We start from the raw sequence: 18,867 nt of genomic DNA on the forward strand, positions 1-18,867 counted from the left end.
GGTTAGGATCAAATCAATCTCCCCTATCGTGTCCCTTTTGACACCGTCAAATGCATGCACGCAAACATTGTTGGGCAAATCCTTTTAGTACCAATTTCCATTCTCTATAGGGTCGAGAGAGGGCAGATGTCAACCCCAGATCCGCCATCCAACATAACTCTTTTCACGTAGTACCCTTCACACTTAACAATCAAATAAAGAGCTTTGTTGTGGGTATCCCCTTCTGGTGGCAAGTTATTTTGACTGAAGGAGATCCGGTTTACTTCAAAAAATCGTTCCACCATTCTTTCCAATTGCTCAACCATGGTCTCAACCAGAACATATGCTTCATTAAGCGTCTTTATCAGCACTTTCTGATACACATTCAAACTTATCAGCATGGACAAAAGTGATACTTGAGAGGGAACTTCCTGAGTTGATCAATCACAATGTATTCCGGGGTTTTTATCTTTTGGAATAATTCCTCTGCCTCTTTAGCACTGACTGGATTTTTAAGCGAAAAACGCTTCTGTTTGGTCTTGTCCAATTCTTCCAAGTTGATGTACTTTTCAGATGGGTTTGTTTCATTTGCTTCCCCCATGATTTCCTTTCCCTTGTATGTTACCACTGCTTTGTTGTAGTTCCAGGGGACGACATTGGGTCCTTCATGAGCTTCTGTGGTGCGCGGTTGATAACCACGGGCTCATTCAGCCTAGGTGAAATTATTGGCCTCCCGCACCACATAAGTCCCCTTTGGTACGTACATCTTTGGTACCTCTAGTGTGACCTTGTTTTGTTCAAACCTTTTGGGAGGACTCAACATAAACTGCTCTTTTCTGGGGGCACTGGGAACATAAAGAATAGCATTTTTAGGGGGTGCTACCTCTGTCGTGGTTTCTACAACCTTTTCTATGCTTTGAGGAGTGGAATTGTTTTTCTTCTCATCCTTAGCTTGCTTTGCTGCCGCTACGGGCTTCTTTTCAACATCGGCAATAGCAATGATAGCTTTCACACCCGGGTCAAACTCTTTGTCCTTACAAATCATCCCAATAACTGGCCTGTTATTATGAGCTGGCAATGGGTTGTTAGTTACATTTGGGGAACTCCTCATCCCTCAACACTACCCGCTTTTATTCTATCAGGTTTTCGACTGCTCTCTTAAGGGTCCAATAATCTTCAGTGTCGTTCCCTTATGCCCTTGAATGATAAGCGTATCGGGTACCGGGTTTGTAGGAAGGTGATTCTGTTAGAGGTACGGGCTGCAACAAACCTATTTGAACCAGCTTTGGGTAGAGGCTGGAATATGACTCATCGATGGGTGTGAAGTTGGTTTTTTTGGGTGACTCACGGGCACGGGGGTTATATGGAAAATTATTTTGTGGTAGACGGGGATTATATGGAGCTTGGTGAGGAGGGTTGTTTCTAGGAGGTGGAGCTCGGTTTTGGTTATAATGTTGTTGCGGCCAAGTGTATGGCTGGGCATTCATTAATTTGTAAGGATAAGGAGTCATGGCATATGCCGCATCTTGGTGAGGGTAGTAATGTTGTAGGGTGCTTGAAGAGGAACCAAAGTAACCTCGGAATTGACGGGGGTTTCTCAAACTTGAGGCCATCATTGCCACTTCTTATTTCTTTTTCCAAATAGTTGCAGCCCCTAACCTGCTCTGGATTGCTTGAGAGGTGGCTCTTATAGCTAACTGGCTCAGGATATGACCCGTTTTCAAACAATTTTCTACCATTTTCCCAATCTTTATGGCTTCTGCAAACGGCTTACCTATAGCGGACATCATGTTCTGGAAGTAATCAGCCTCTTGGGCTTGCAAGAAGACACTGACCATCTCGGTCTAATCTATTGGGGGTTTCAACCTGGCAGCTTGTTCATGCCACTTGATAGCGTACTCTCGGAAGCTCTCTGAAGACTTCTTTTTGAAATTGGATAAAGAGTTTCGGTCTGGATCTATGTCCACGTTGTACTGGAGCTGTCTAAACAAGTCTCGGGCCAAGTCATCCCATATGTACCCATGGGAGATGTCCTGATCTATATACCATTCGGATGCAATTCCGGCTAAACTCTCCCCGAAGTAAGCCATTAAGAGTTTTTCTTTTCCACCCGCTCCTCTTAACTGATTGAAATACATTTTTAGGTGGGCTATGGGGTCTCCATGTTCGTTATACTTTTCAAACTTGGGAGTCTTGAAACCGATGGGCAGATGAACATACGGGAACATGCACAAGTCAGCATAGGAGACAGTCTTCTGCCCACTCAGGCCTTGTATGTTCTTGTGACTTTGTTCTATGCTTTTCATTTTTCGAGTGATCTCTTCTTGCTCGGGATTCTTTACGGTTCTCTCTTGTCCCGTGGTAAACTCATACCGAGGTTGTTGAGGATATGAGTTTGGGGTGACATGAGTCGTGTCTAATGGAAGTGGTGGTATTTGGAAAGTGAAGGATGACGGCTCAAAAGTTGGCCTAGGCAATGTTGGTTGTGCCGTATCCGAGGCTGGTGGTGCGGTGAATATGTTAGAAGACACTCCCAAAATCAATGCCTGGGGGCGAACCTCAAAAGGCATTCTGGCGAAATTGGCTGACATAGTGGGGTATCCGAATGGAGTTGCTGGGTAGTTTATAGGGATGTTGGAGGTTCCACTTGTCCTGGGAATCAGCTTAGGAAAACTAGGTATTGCACTAGGTGACTCTCTACCATTAGACCAAGTGTCCCACATTTCAAACATGTGGAGGCACAGTGTCCTATTGTCTTCAGTAGTTGCTAACTCTAACGTTGGGATAACCGAGAATGGACTATCCTCTGAGGGGGGAATTGTTGGTAGATGACTCTCTAACGTCATTTCGACACTTCCTTTGGATCTTGTAAAGTAAGGGTGCAAAGCCAGGTTACCACAAAACCAACCACCTTAAACACAGAACCTAGTCTCAATAGCATACACAACAAACCGGTTAGCTTGAGACAATTAACATATAGGGAATCACACATTGGGGAATACAATGCACCTAGACAGTTAAACGTGTTTCTACATGTTTTGCAGCAGTTGGGTGTCTCATCCCGGCTTTTGTTATCTCCTAGATCTTTGCATCTTTCTTTTTTTTTGCGCTTTTCATTATTTGCTCTCTTTTCTTTGCACTCTCTCTTTTGCATTGTTTTCTCTTTTTTTCTTGTGCCTCTTTTTTTATCATTTTCTCTCTTATTTGAGTTATTTAAAACCATGACCAGATTCGATGGGGGTTGCCTACATATCACGATGCCGCGTGAATCGGATCATTATGTAGTTCAGGGGATAAATGCAAAATAAAAGAAAGAAACAGTTTTGGGGTTTTTCAAATTTTCATTAAAATAAAAGCTGCTAAATTTCTCTATTACAACGACTCTATCATATAGACTTAAGGACTGAAAAATAAAAGCAGACTAACAGACTCTAAAAGAAACTGAAATACATACTCGAAAAGAAAAATAAGGAATACATAAGTGCCTCCAAAACTACTCCAGGGGCCCGCGGGACGTCAGTCGGTCTCGACGCGGGGCTACGTGCAAGATCTCCTTGGAGGCAATCCAGGTCGTCCATTATCTGGTGAACAAAAGTCATCACTGCGGCAAAGAAAGTGGATCTAGTCATATCCTCATACTCATGGCATTTTATGACGATATAGTCAGCAATTCCTCTAATCCTTTCTCTAATGATGCCTTTCTCTTGGAGCAAATGGCTAATTTGTTGAGATCTAGCTTCCAGAACTTGGGTGTCATTATGGCTTTGCTCCTGCAACTGTTTAATGTCCTCTTCCAGTCGAGACATCAATGCATAACAATGTTCCCTCTCTGCCTTAAAGTTCTTTGTCTGTTTAGCCATTTCATTCTCGAGGGTAGTTAGCTTTTTCTTTAGATTTGCGACTTCTCTATCATATTTTCCTTTTAATTGTTGAACAAACTCTGCCCGTCCTTCTGCGTTCTTCGCCAACTATGCATGGGCTCTTGCCAGACTACCTTCGGATTTTTCCAAATAGGTCCTATACTCACATACTTTTCGCATAAGACCGTTTATAAGTCTTTTATCTATTTGGCTCCTATTCTCAAAAACTATCTTCATTTTTTGGATCTGGGCTCGGAGGGCTTCATTTTCTTGGGCCAACTTCTTCTTTTCACCTTCATTCGTAGCAGCTTGCAATCCATTATCAAATTTAAGGTCTCTAATTTGCCCCTCTACCTTTCTTATGGTGGCTCTATATTCATTTTTTTTGGTCAACCAGGCCCATTGTTATTGCAACGCTTCAACAAATTCTTGGATGTGAGGCCTTTTGGTTGGCTTTCAGGTTCGACCCTTGCAGTGAACTTCTTTCTATACCAAGTAAGATAACCAGGCAAGACCTCGCCTCAGGACAAGTCACGTACTCGGGTGTTTGTTGTCATATATTGGCACTCGTTCCAAATATGATGAACCACTTCTTCATGAAATTGGTCATCAAAGCGGATTTCAACTACATGAACACTAAGATCTTCATCTTGGGGAACTACTTGGCATCTTCCTAATTGCCTCAAAACCTGGTATGGGTCATAAGGCTGGATGCCTCGAAGGCCCATTAGGAGGAAGTAAGGACTGGTAGCAGGCATGTACACAATTTCTTCAACAAGAAGCCAACCCAGTGTCCACTCTATCTGCCTACAGTTATGGAAAAAAGGCGGGATATCTAATCTCCAACCCCTTCTGGCATTTTGAACCCTGAGACCCTTGTGTCGAACTCCTCAATGCAGTTTTCCCTGTAGATCCATAATTCATATATCGAGGACGATGACACATGTGCTCAATCATCCACCTTTGTAGTAACAAATGGCATCCTTCGAAAAAATTTGCTCCGGATTTGCAAGCCGTGAGAGCTCGGAATATCTCAGATACTATCATAGGGGCAAGGGTGCTCTTGGTATTGGTAATCAAAACATTGACGACTCCAGCTACTTGTAGATCAATATTCGTGTCCTTCTTGGGAAATACTAGAAGACCTAAGAATGCCACCATGAAAGCGAAACGTCTATGCTCTTCTCACTTTGACCGGTTCCCTTTGCTACAGATTCCACTTTTCGGGTTGTCAAATCCTCTTACATGCCCGTAGCGCTGGTATATGAAGTGTAAAGTGGAAAACTCATCTACAAAATCTGCATAATGGACCTGGTTGCTTATTTTTAGCAAATCCGGAAACTTGTGAGGGGTGACGACCCTTGGAGCGACCAGGTATTTATGTCTTAGACCCTCGGTACTCCCAGCATAACCCGCTATCTCTTCCAAAGTAGGCGTGAGTTCGAAGTCCGAGAAATGTAAAACGTTGTGACCTGGGTCCCAAAATGTCACCAGTGCTTTTATTATGTCTCCTCTAGGCCTGATCTTTAGTAATCCGGTGAGCGCCCCCAAGTAATGGTTGACCATATCTCGTCCTTACTTACCAAAATCTTCCCACCACATGTGTAGTTCCAACAGAATATTGGTCATAACCTTCATTGATAAATCTTGGCGCGTGCTCATTCTGCACATTCAGATTAAAGTGATAGGTTTAAAACAAAGTGAATTTTATTAAAGCTGATAAGAAGGGGTCATTTTACAAAATTCAAAATTCAAATAAACACGGTCACTTTTGCAAATACGTCCCTTCAGCATTTCAAAAGGGAAGATTTTAGGCCTGTGTTTGCTATGTGGCCAAAAATTGGCAAAGAAACCGTTGGTGGCTATTCTTGCAAAAAGGGCCTTCCGGCGCCCCGTCGAGACGTTCGGCTATTTAGATAAAAACGGCATCACCCACTTTATTTACGACAATAATGATGACATTTTCAAATTTTTGTGTTATTTTTGCGAAGCGGGCTTGGACCCGATGAGGGTTGCCTGCGTATCCCACATCCGGTGAGAATCAAACCCGCGTAGTTCGGTCAGTTTTGACGCAACAGAAAACATGAAGTATTTTGAAACAATTTTCCCTTCTTTTCTCTTTTTTTTTTTCAGAATTTCGGTAGAGTTTAAGTATATTTTGGACACTAGATTTTTCAAAGGCGGGTAATTATCTCTTTCATACCTCAATTTAATTTTTCCAATTTTTTCTCCCTATTCTAGAAACCGGTCAAAATATTGTTGACATCCAATTTTGTCCCTCCTTTCTTTCAAATTACTTCTTTAAGCTTCTAATATCACTAATAATATAAGGTAGTTGTTCTACTATATTTTTTTAATACAAATTATACCTATTTGTTATTATTATTATTAAAAATATTATAGTTATATCTATTATTGTTTTTGTTATTACTATTACTATTATTTCTAAAAAACACATTTTTTCTCTTTACATAATTAATTAATAATATTATTTTATTAAACATCTCATAAATATTTACACTTGTGATGATATTTTATTTAACAATTAGTGTAAGTTATTTTTTTAATTTAAATTCTAGCTGCCATAACTATTTTAAGAAACATTAAATAATTTAACCAATAATATTATGTAGTATTATATAATGTGGCTCATAAAAATTATTTTAAATAGAAGCTCAAAGAATGTACAAGGAAGAAGGAAAATGTTCAGCAGTCCAAGCCAAAGTCGGCCCAAATTCGCCCAACCAGCAGCCCAAAATCCTCCACTTTAGCCCAACCATAGAGCACTCTAGAACCCCATCAAAACTACGTCGTTTTGATAAATAAGCCAGGCATAATCTCAGCCGTTTAAACTCTTAATCTAACGGTTGAAATCCATGACTTCACTCTCAAAGACCTAAAATAATTATGGTTTTAATTTTGCCATTCCCTTCTCCAAAAACACACTTCTTCTCCTCTCTTTTCTCTTCTTCACAAAATTTCATCCCTGCTCGGTCATGGCAGAATTTGTCATTACCATTTTGAACAAGAAGCTCTGCACCTCAACTAATTTTCTGCAACATCAATGTTCAAATTTCAAACATTCAATAGCTTTTCACTCAATTTCGAAATCCCGCTCAAACTAAGAACCCTTGAAATCAGCCTATAAATACCCGCATTTGAAGAGATTTTCGATAAAGCTTCAGCACCCTTCTTTAACCTGAGGCTCTGAGCCGCACCTCTATCCCCTCTAAGTTAAAGCTTCAGCCGCTGCCTCTAACCCTCAAACCCGCTACTCTTTGCTTGCTTCCACTATTTAAGAAAATTTTCATCAAATCTTATCTGTTCCACCTTTGCTACTTTTTGATTTCTGTGGGTTTTAAATCAAAACAGAGCTGCTGTTTTTCATTTATTCTTTCGTCCACGTTCGAGGTGACGAGTTCATGGTCGGATTTCGATTGTAGGTAAAAGACCCCGGTTCACTGCTCCGAAGCAGGTCAGCTCATTTCTTTTCTTTATTTTTGTATTTAATTATGTTTATAATGTAAATCTGAATTTGTTTTATTTCCTCCTTTTCAAAGAGTAATTTCAGCGTTAAAACCATGCTTTAGTTGCTCATCGCGTCTCTCTAATCTAATTGATACTAAAGGAAAACCTGACTAGCAAAATATTCTCATGGGCTATTGTCTCATATTTTCAAAATTATTTCTTTAAAGTTTCTTTCTTCTTTTGTTAAAGAAAAGCAGGACTAGTTGCTATCTTATAGTAGTGATATATTAGTAGAGATCGTATTTTTTTTTTATATATTATGGCCATCTAATATATCGATATGAATATGCCTCTTGCTGCTTTATATAAACACTTGTAATAAGCATCGGTATTAGGTTCAAATCTAGAAATCATATTTAGGTTTCCTTTGAAGGATAATAGATTCTGTAACTAGAAGATTACTGGCTTAAATAATATAAAATGTTTGTAGTATGTTAAACCATACAATGTATGCCTATAGGTTTAAAGTAACTACTACTAGTATTTATCCTTGATTTATTAAACTATAAAAATAGTCTAAAAGGTTCACGCTAATGGTTGAATGCATATTGTTTGATTCTATTCTAAGTAGATTATTAACTTAAGTCTTTTCCTCTCAGTCCTAGAAATCATGACTTACATGACCATAAATCTTCTTTATATTTTGGAATCTGATAGCTTAAAGTGCACTCATCATTCAATGTTAGTGAAGAGGCCTGCCGCTAGTATTTTTCGACTAAAATAAGGTATCCTAATGTTTGTGTGAAGGTTCTGTTGAAGGTTTCTCCCATGAAGGGTGTTATGAGATTTGGGAAGAAAGGGAAATTGAGTTCGCGGTTCATTGGATCTTTTGAGGTGTTTCGGAGGATTGGGGAGGTGGATTATGAGCTTGCTTTGCTGCCCAACATGTCGAGTGTGCATCCAGTATTTCATGTTTCTATGCTCCGGAAGTATATTGGGGATCCGTCTCATGTTCTGAATTTTAGCACGGTTCAGTTGGATGATGATTTGACTTATGATGTGGAGCCAGTAGCTATTTTGGGTCGTCAGGTTTGGAAGTTGAGTTCAAAGGATATAGCTTCAGTGAAAGTGCAGTGGAGAGGTCGAACCGTGGATGAGGCTACCTGGGGGCCGAGCAGGAGATGCGGAGCAGATATCCTCACCTGTTTGAGGCTTCAGGTATGTTTATTGACTCGTTAGAGGACGAACGTTTGTTTAAGTTGGGGAGGATGTGATGACCCGACCAGTCGTCTCATGAGTTACCGCTCCGTTTCCCCCATTTCTGCTTCTTTATGCTTTGTTTAACCGTGTTATGTGGTATTGGGTTGGTCGGATCGAATCCGAAATAATTTTGGTAAGGTTTGAGACACTTAGTCTCTTTTTAAGGAAGTTTAAGTTGGGAAAGTCAACCGGATATTGACTTACGTGTTAGAGAGCTCAGATATGTGTTCCGGTGGTTAAGTTAGATTCGGGAGGTGATTTGGGACTTATGAGTGTGATCGGAATGGGTTTTGGAGGTTCGAAGTTGATTTAGGCTTGAATTGGCGAAGTTGATATTTTGGCGATTTTCAGTTGATAGGCGAGATTTTGATATAGGGGTCGGAATGGAATTTCGAGGATTGTAGTAGTTTCGTTGGGTCATTTGGGATATGTGTGCAAATTTTCAGGTCATTCGGACGTGGTTTGGTTGGGTTTTTGATCAAAAGCGGAATTTGGAAGATTTTAGAAAGTTTGGCTTGAATCCGATGTGTTTTGGGTGATTTGATGTTGTTTGAGGTGATTTGATGATTGGAACAAGTTTGAATAAGGTATTGAGATATGTTTGTGCTTTTGGTTGAGCTCCTGGGGGCCTTGGGGTGATTTGGGATGGTTAATGGAAAGTTTGAATTGTTGTTGCAGCTGCTGAATTGCTGCTTCTAGTATTTTCGCACCTGCGGATTGGGGGCCGCAGGTGCGACCCTGCACGTGCGGGAGAGCTATCGCAAAAGAGAAAAAGGTCCAGGCGGGAATAGACCGCAGAAGCGGTTAGGTGGACCGCATCTGCTACATCACAGATGCGGAAATGTGATCGCAGATGCGTTTTTGGCTGGATAAATGATTTTTGCATAAGCGGAGAAATAACCGTAAATGCGGTACCACAGAAGCGGGTATGGGACCGCAGATGCGAAAAGGCCTGGGCAGAAGGCATAAATTGTGGCCTTCGCGAATTTTAGCTAATTTCACCATTTTTTACTTCGGCTTGGGAGCTTTTTGGATGATTTGAGAGAGGGATTTCAAGGGAACTTCATTGAGGTAAGGAATTTGGACCTAAAACTCGTTTCTATGCTATTATTTCATGGATTGGAGCTAGAAATCATGGAAATTAAGGATTTAAAATTGGGGAAACTAGGGCTTAGAATTGGAGACTTTTGATTGAGGATTTGATGGACTATTTGGGGTCGGATTTCGGAACTTTTGATATGTATGAACTCGTGGGGAGATAAGGAATTTATTGGTGTAAAAATTTCTGAATTCCGAGACGTGGGTCGGGTTTTTGTAATTTCGGGATTTGTGCCATTTATTGATTGTTTTCGCTTGGGCTTCGTTCCTTTAGCCTATTTTGACATCCTCGTTCTGATTTTGGATTAGATTCGACGCGAGTGGAGGCCAATTCGAGGGGCAAAGGCATCACGAGCTAGAGATTTAGCCAGTTCGAGGTGAGTAATGATTGTAAATGATGTTTTGAGGGTTTGAAACCCCGGATTGCACATCGTAGTGCTATATTGAGGTGAGACACACGCTCGATGACGAGTGTGGGGTCGTGCATTATTGGGGATTGTGACTTGGTTCGTCCCGATTGATGATTTTACCTCGTATTTGACTGAAATCTATTTGCTATCATCATTATTTGGGTTGAATGCCATATTGGGCTTCGTACCAACTACTTGAACCATTCGGGGATATTTATTAAAATTTCCTCACTGTTTTGACTTTATACTTGAACTCAGTCATGTTATTTTACACTGTTTTTCATACTCAGCCATGTTTATTCAGTTTTAATACTTAAATGATATTTTTAAATTTTGTTGGGCTGAGAAACACTGTTTTACTATTATTCGAGTGGGTTGTAAGGATTTTTGACCGAGTAAGGCCGAGGGCCTGAGATATGTAGTGGCTTGATTGATATGAGGCCGATGGCCTAGTGTTGATGCCACGAGATGGCTTGTTATTGCACTTGGGCCGTAAGGCCCCCCTCCAGTAGTCTTCACACCCCCAATGAGCGTGTGTACCCATTGTGATGTGAGATTGAGCCCGATGGGCTGGTATTGTTCTGAGATGTTGCCCGAGGGGCAGATTTGTTGATACTGTGCTCGAGGGGCGAACTTCTATTTGTTTACTTTACCTTAACAGCCTGTCAATTCCCTGTTTACTTGTTGAAAAAGAATTTTACTTAACTTTTCACTAGTTTACTGTTTTAAATGGTTTTACTGCTTAATTATACAATGCCTTGTGCCTTACGTGTTTTCTTACTTTCAGTCGTTATTTACATTTGTTACTCACTGAGTTGGAGTACTCACTTTACTTCCTGCACCCTGTGTGTAGATTCAGGCGTAGCTGGTCCTGCTCTCGAGTGCTGATCATTGCCAGCTTCAGGCGGATTCAAGGAGTCTTGAGGTAGCTGTTGGCGTTCGCAGCTCAGAGCTCCTCCTATGTCTTTTCCTTTATGTCCTTAGTTCAATACTAAACTCTGTAGTTACTTTTGGGTATTCAGTGTTAGATGCTCGTGACTAGTGACACCCCGGTTAGGGCTGTGTATGGGTGTTCTTCCGCACTTTTATGATATTATCTGCTGCTTAGTATTACTAAACCATGTTTTAGACTATTTTTTTTCATACTGTTTAACTGTTTAACATCGAATTGGGAATAGTTGGCTGGCCTTGTCTAACGAGAGGCGCTGTCACGATCGGGTTCGGGTTTAGGGTCGTGACACGTGTCCGGATTGTGATTTGGAGGTCTGTAGTTGAATTAGGCTTGAAATGGCGAAAGTTAAATTTTTGGAAAGTTGGATCAGGAGTGGAATTTTTTATATCGGGGTCGGATTCTAATTACGAAAGTTGGAGTAGGTCCATGGTGTCATTTTTTACTTGTGTTCAAAATGTGGGGTCAATCGGGCGTGATTTGATAGGTTTCGACGTCAGTTGTGGAAATTTGGAAATTCAATGTTCATTAGGCTTGAATTCATATGCGATTCATGTTTTTGGTGTTGTTTGAGGTGATTTGAGGGTTCGACTATGTTTGTATGATGTTTTGGGTTTTGATGGTTTGTTTGGTTGAGGTCCTGAGTATACTGTGTGTTCAAGTAAACTCTTGTTGCCCCTGTCAATAATATAACATGTATGTTACTATGCTCTTTCCAGAAAATTAAATTATTATTTGAACCTTCACCTATTAGGAACATGGCCTTAGGAAGAACTACCTCGACTTTGATTTAGAAATTGAAGTATGTTCATACAAAATAATTATTTGAACATTGTCGGCTTATATATTACGCAGTTTATATAGTAAACTTATAAAATATCTAAAAGTTGCGCCAATTAGTTATCCTTTTAATAAAGAACAAATAGATGTTTGCTTTGCGAAAGCTGGCTTTGTTTATTGACCTTAATTTTGCCTTTTAGTATAGATGATAACTGGCTTATATACTAAAAGCTGACCATCATCGGTAATATAGGCAAGAAATTAAATATGGACTTATTTACTACTAAGTTCCTCTTATGAATCAAAAGAAGTGATAATAGTTTTATTGTCTTTATATGCTATTGCTGTTAGATGACTCCTAATTCTTTATTTTCCCTTTCTTTGCATTTACACTTTGGAGAAAATTGAATCTTAATTTGAGACTCTCGTAGTGGAGTTACATAGAGACTCAACGTTACTCTACCCGAGTATGGAGTCATCACATACCATATTCCATAGATGCACCAAATAACAAGAAAACAAGCAAAACGCTTGGGGGAGCCTATGACGTTCTTATTCTCTTTTATTATTTATTGTACCTAATCTTTTACTGTTGTTGATTTATGTGTGTTTGGTGTTTATCTCAATTTTGGGATTTAATCATCTAGGTTCTTTATCTCGGGCTTAATATTATCTCACATGATATGGCAGTTAGAATAAAAAGTTTAAAATCAGTAATAACTTTCCACCTAGTTGCCACTAACGTGTCTATTTTTCTAAGTAAACTACTATACTCCTAACACTCTTTCAAGTAAGGTCAATTTGTTAAAGTGATACTTTTGAGAGCTTGTCATCAATTTTGTTTCCAATATTGTTAAGTTGGAGTTTTCTTCATAAACGGTGCAGCGCCACTTAAGTATAACTAACTAGTTTTTGAAAGACAAGAAATATTTCAATCAAGCGTTGCATTTCAGCTCAGTTTTTTAAATTAAGTTACTCTAAGGATATACTCTTTTTTGTATTTTCATATGGAAAAGCTTTTCCTAGAGTATAAGAGTTAAAGTCCAAACTAATATTCGTTTGAGTTTGAAATGCTTGAAAGCAATTTTCTTTCTCAATTATGAATTTATACAATTCTAAAGTGACTCATTTCTCTTCATGACATTACTGTACAGATATTTTCTAAATCAATTAACAAATATATTTTTAATGCACACACATGTTACTACTTATTTTTTAAAATCAATTAACCTAAGTTTGGCCGGTTAACCATTTGTAATGGATCTCATAAGGTGCCTTACCCTTCCTCCTGAGATAATTAGAATCCTTACCTAGAATTTCTAAGGTTAAGTAGACCATAAATAGAGTTAACTTTAAGCACTATTTAGCAAAAATTGGTGTCCTAAATCACCGTTAAAATAATTAGCTGGCGACTCTCTTTAATTAATTAAACCTTCAGAATTATCAATATGTTATACTCTAGTTTGACCCGTGTTAAAATGGGGTATAACACATGCAAATCGAAGTAAATAATTGTATAAGTAGCACGTAAAAATGCATCAGGATGGTCTTTTAATTTTTGGGTACACTTGTCCTAGACGGACTCAACCCCTGTGTTGAGTCCCAAAGTCAAATGCACATGATGCAAGCAAGCGTTCCTAATAGGGATCCGACATGAGCCTGTGTTATTCTAGGTTTAAAACCTGGGTGTATTGTTCTAGACCTGACTTACCCGAGCGGACAACTCGAGACTAGGAGGGGCAGCATACCGGTAACCAAAAGATTATCCGGCATTGTAACTTGTCCGAACCTCGTTCTAAATTAGGGTAAGACACTAACAGAAAAGAATTCACGCTAGCATGCACTTTTCAGAAGATTAGAAGAGAGGGGGTTCGCAGCAGTTTATATACAGTTCAAATAATATCAAAGCGGTAAAAAGTGGCATTTAATACATTAGGCCCAAACATGTAATAAACAATCAGATAATAAATAAAAGCCAATTATAAAAGTTATTCTAAGCTTGAATTCTTGAACCTGAACCGGAAGTTCTGGGTTTTGTTCCCCAGTAGAGTCGCCAGAGCTGTCACACCTCCTTTTTACACCCGAGAGGTATATAAGGGAGTTTTTCCAATTAAAGTGACATAAATCGAAATGGGATTATTTTTTTAGAGTCGCCACTTGGAATATTTATTATGGTGTCCCAAGTCACCGGTTCATTTTTAAAATCCCAAATCGAGGAAAAGTCGACTTTATTTAAAAGTCTGCGAATCTAAAAATTCTAAGTAAGGAATTCTGTTAACCCGGGAGAAGGTGTTAGATATTACCGGTTTCGTGGTTCAGGCATGGTCGCTTAACTATTAAGATTGGCCTATTTACCTGATTTACTACATGTTTTAAACCTGGTGTGCATTTTAACTTTTGACTGCTTTTAACTATTTATGGAATTATTCTGGAACAAGTTACGATTGTCCTACACTTGTTTGTTTGATACGCATTGCAAATCGTGCCATGGAAATCGTACCTACGATCTACAATATGTTTAATTTATTAACGTTATTAGAAGTTGTGGCCGGGTCACATAAATATATCCCCGGATTTGGAAGTTATGTATCACAGCTACGTCACGGAAACCGTACCCATAGCTATGATAATTTTATTATAAACGCGCCTAAAACAAACTACGAATATTCAAAGTATTTTCTATACTAGTCATGAATGTCCCAAGTATTTTTCACACTAGTTTTGGTATTAATATGAGGGCCATGGGATTCATTTGTGGATGACACGCCTTAATTTATTTCAAAAGATTGCACTCTACTAAAGCAAACTACGGATGTTCACAAATTATTTTCCTAAGTTTGAGGTCATGCAGAAGGCCAGGGATTACAGAAAAATATAATTGGATAGAGTGGCATTAAAGGGATTGACATTTATGTAATTCTAGTTTTCACGTAACTTTAACCAATTAACAGGAAAAAACCGTCCATCATAAAGGTTTGGAGAATAAAAATTGTTTGTTATTTAATGTTGACAGCTACTGGATTTGATCACAATAATGATAAGAACAAGTGGGCCAAATGGAGTTAGCCCGCGCAGATTTCAAGCGAATGGATCAAATTAGAGTAACATTGCCTCGACATTGGAGTTTAGGAACTCCAGGTAACATGATTGTATAGTGGCGGGCCTAAATATGTCCAGGCCCAATACACATATGACAATCAATTATAAGAGATTAAACAGTGGCTTAAGCCCAATACGCATATGACGACAATTATGATAGATTGAACAGTTTTACAAAGTCAGTTTAAAACCCTATCCACTTTAACATACAAAAATTGGTTATATTCATACTTTAATTGCAATAAACTATGACATGAAGATGAAAAACACTAATACAATGACCCACATTATACAAATAATATCAAATTAATTCTAAACCCATTTCTATGAGCTTCCATGGGAACAAGCTGTCTCTGGCTGACTGTCCTTCTTATTTGCAAATCATTTCTTGATTCATAAAGGAATAACATTGGGCTATCCTCTTATAGCAAATTGGATATGAACAGAGCAAACAGTTAGGATTAAATTACCCTCCTAAAATTACTTGAAACAGAAAACACCTATCTCAGAATTTAGACGGCTATCAGCAGTAAACATTAAACTATCCATTAACATCTGACTAGTTGAATATCTAACTTTAACCTACTTATACTTTCAAAGCATAACAAAGAGGGAATCTCAGGCCAATTCAGCTACTATACATACTAGGTTCAAATAATTGAACATAATTAGAGGATGAATAGTATCACAACTTTAACATAGAAGACCATTCAAAACGAACTTAACAATTGCACATGATGAGTCTATGCAGTTAAACATAATTAAGAAATAAACAAATCACATTTTTTATATAGCATTCAAATAGGAGTAACGTGGATGTGTAAACATACCTAACTTGCAAAGGAATAACAAAAAATAATCAAATAATGTTCTGAAAACAGAAGATGAAGTCCAGCAACTCCAGGAACAACAGTATATATCTACCACAACTTCAGTATCAGTTCATAACTTAGCTCAGGAACCCAGAACACGAAGAAAATTCCTTCCAGATTTTTGTAAAAGAAAGAAAAATAGGAAAATCGGAAGCTGGATTTTTTGTTCAGAGGATTTTTAGGTCTGTATGCTGATGAGTGTGTGTATGAGAATGAGTGAATGGCTTTCTTTTTATAGTGTATATCCAAAATAGCATCAAAAGAATATTCTATCATAAATTCCTTAGATAGTACATCATTTTGACAGATAATAATGGACAGTTGTCCATTTTTCAACATCTTTTAAACAATTCTGGACAGCTGATATACTTCTAGAACCTTCCTTTTCCTAGATATTTTCTTCTAAAATTTCTGAAAATCATCCTAAAGTTCAATTAGACCCTTACAAGTTTCTAGTGATATACAAATCAAGCAAACAGGGACAGGGCCAGTAATTAACCGAAATCAAATCAAAACAACAATCAAGCAATAAAATAGTGCAATTGAATCCTACAATAATAAGCATCAAAAACCCTAAACTAAACTAAACCCTAATATGAATCAAATTGATGGAATCAGCAGGAATTTCATGTAATGAAACTACTAAAACATGCTAATTCATATTAGCATAAGCAAGATGAACAAACACATAAAACTAGAACACTGAAAATCCTAAATATGGTAAACTGAATAAGAAAACAATTATGAAGAAGAAGAAAGGAAGAATAATAAAAGAAAGAATATAAAATACCACAAAGACTCGTCTGAGACAGTTACGAAGTCGGATTAGACTGATTAATATTACTGACTAACTTATTGGCTAACAAGAACAACAAACAAACGAAAAATAAAATAATAAAAAACCTAAATGAGACAGTAGTCTAATAAGTTGATAAACAAACAACACTGTGATTTTTTTTCTTTTAGTTTTCTTAAACATCAATCAGAATACTAGACGAACAGGCAAGGACAAGGGTGTACCTATTTGAGAAACAGGGAAAGAGCTGAGGCGGATCTCTTCTTGGGCTTCGATATAGCTCAAAATTGACTCCAAATGATTGTTCTTGTCAAGAACAAACCATTTGGGGTGAGTTTCGAACTACTCGAACGAAAATATCACGAAGGAATGAAATATGCAAGAAACAGTTGCTTTTTTTTGGATTTTCAGATTTGGTATTTGACTGGTTTGAGGGGTATTTGGGGGAAATAAATCATGGATTTGGAAAGGAGGGGTAAATGTGGTTGTAGGGTGAAGATTTGGAGGTGTTTGGAGACCAGCCGCTGTCGTGAAATGATTTCCGGCGAGCAGCGGCTATGGTTTGGGCCATGAAATTGGGAGCATTTGAGGGCGACTAGGGTTAAGCTTTAGGTCAGAGACGGGGAAATGGGGGGGGGGGGGGGTTCTCTAGGATATGGGGGATCGCTTAGGACATATATAATGTGGGGGTTGGTCAGTTCTCATCCGTTCGATCAAAAGAGATCAATGGATGGGATTTGATAGTGTGAAACGATGTCGTTTTGATTTATTGGAGGATTTGGACCGGGTATTGGATTGGGCTACGGTGGAATTGGGGATGAAATTGATTGGGCTAATTAAAATTTGGCCCAATATATCAAGACCAAATACATTTTTCTATTTTTCTTTTCTTTGTTTTTCCTTTTTCTTTTTCTCTAATTAATTAAAATCCTAAATTAATCTAATTTGCAAAATTAAACTAATTATCTAATTTTAATATTTACAAAAATTAGTTAATCCTAATTTAATGAAGAGGAAATTACTAATCTAGCATAAAAAGCTAAAAATTAAAATGAATGATATTTTTATTATTTTCATTTTAATAAAGCAATTAATTAACCAATTAATCCTAAAACATGAACACAAAAATCTAATATGCAATGCATGATATAAAATTGTAAATAATTTGGAAAAATCTAGTTTTCTTTAATTTTGTAGGAGTATTTCTAATAGGGCAAAAATCACATGCTCACATCCAGAATAATAACCTTGTACATATCATGCCAAAACCTTTATTCCTCACATTTATAAGAAACCAACTCTGTGAATCTCCAATTCTTTGCAATAAATTGTCAATTATTTTATTTTAGTAGTTAAACATAGTTTATAATTAGTTAACTGTAACGACCTGGCCAGTCGTTTAATGAGTTACTGCTCCATTTTCCCTATTTCTACTTCTTTATGTTTTGTTCAGTCATATTGTATAGTATCGAGTTGGTTGGTTCGAGTTCGAAAAGGTTTTGGTGAGGTTTGAGACACTTAGTCTCTTAAGTTGGTCTTTTAGTTGGAAAAGTCAACCGGAAGTTGACTTGTGATCAAACGGACTCAGAATTCTGTTTTTATTATTCGGAGAACTTCGGAAGGTGATTTGGGACTTAGGAGCGTGATCGAAATGTGTTTTGCAGGTCCGGAGTAGATTTAGGCTTGAATTGGCGAAAATGGATTTTTGGCATTTTTTTGTTGATAGTGGAGATTTTGATATAGGGGTAGGAATGGAATTCAGGAAGTGAGAGTAGGTCCGTTGAGTCATTTGTGACGTGTGTGCAAAATTTCAGGTCATTCAGACGAGGTTTGATAGACGTTTTGATCAAAAGCAGAATTCGGAAGTTTTTGGAACCTTAGGCTTGAATCCGATGTTATTTTGTTGATTTGATGCTGTTTTAGGTGATTCGAAGTTTGGTATAAGTTTGGATAGTGGTATATGAGTTGTTTGTGCTTTTGATTGAGGTCCCCGGGGGCCTCGGGATGATTTCGGGTAGTTGACGGGAAGTTTGGAGTTGGAAATTCGCAGCTAAAGCTGCTGAAGTTCCTGTCATAACCGCATCTGCGGCTTGGGGACTGCAGGTGCAGGACCGTAGAAGCGGACTATTAGCCGCATATGCGGAATTGGGTGTGAAGAGCTGAAGGCGCAGGTGCGGAAATTGGGTCGCACTTGCGAGACCGCAGGTGCGGAAGTTGGGAAAATGGGCCGCAGGTGCGAAAACCCTGGGCCAGAAAGTATATAAGGTTCCCTTCGTGATTTTTGAGTGGGTTTTCA

The 18,867-nt window shown here is 38.4% G+C and overlaps 1 protein-coding gene and 1 long non-coding RNA gene across 2 annotated transcripts; one reads left to right on the forward strand and one right to left on the reverse strand.

Annotated features, from left to right (window-relative positions):
- The first annotated feature begins 6,748 nt into the window (after nucleotides 1–6,748).
- Nucleotides 6,749–11,208, forward strand: LOC107829819 (uncharacterized). Its single transcript, XM_075254615.1, has 4 exons — nucleotides 6,749–7,314; nucleotides 8,115–8,525; nucleotides 9,975–10,042; nucleotides 10,929–11,208. The coding sequence occupies exons 2-4, from the start codon at nucleotides 8,136–8,138 to the stop codon at nucleotides 11,002–11,004; spliced, it is 534 nt and encodes a 177-aa protein (XP_075110716.1). The 5' UTR covers nucleotides 6,749–7,314; nucleotides 8,115–8,135; the 3' UTR covers nucleotides 11,005–11,208.
- A 3,854-nt stretch (nucleotides 11,209–15,062) lies between these two features.
- Nucleotides 15,063–16,055, reverse strand: LOC107829818 (uncharacterized). The gene is made up of 2 exons (XR_001658019.2): nucleotides 15,734–16,055; nucleotides 15,063–15,324 (listed from the first exon to the last, which is right to left on the reverse strand). It is a non-coding gene; the product is annotated as an uncharacterized LOC107829818 (long non-coding RNA).
- Between the last annotated feature and the right edge of the window lie 2,812 nt (nucleotides 16,056–18,867).

This window comes from Nicotiana tabacum, chromosome 6 (assembly GCF_000715075.1).
Source record: "Nicotiana tabacum cultivar K326 chromosome 6, ASM71507v2, whole genome shotgun sequence".
Classification (NCBI taxonomy): domain Eukaryota; kingdom Viridiplantae; phylum Streptophyta; class Magnoliopsida; order Solanales; family Solanaceae; genus Nicotiana; species Nicotiana tabacum.

Coding starts and splice junctions, on each gene's coding strand:
- LOC107829819 (XM_075254615.1), top strand. CDS start 8,136: ATGAAGGGTGTTATGAGATTTGGGAAGAAAGGGAAATTGAGTTCGCGG. Junction 8,526..9,974: donor TCACCTGTTTGAGGCTTCAG/GTATGTTTATTG, acceptor ATTTTGGATTAG/ATTCGACGCGAGTGGAGGCC. Junction 10,043..10,928: donor AGAGATTTAGCCAGTTCGAG/GTGAGTAATGAT, acceptor CCCTGTGTGTAG/ATTCAGGCGTAGCTGGTCCT.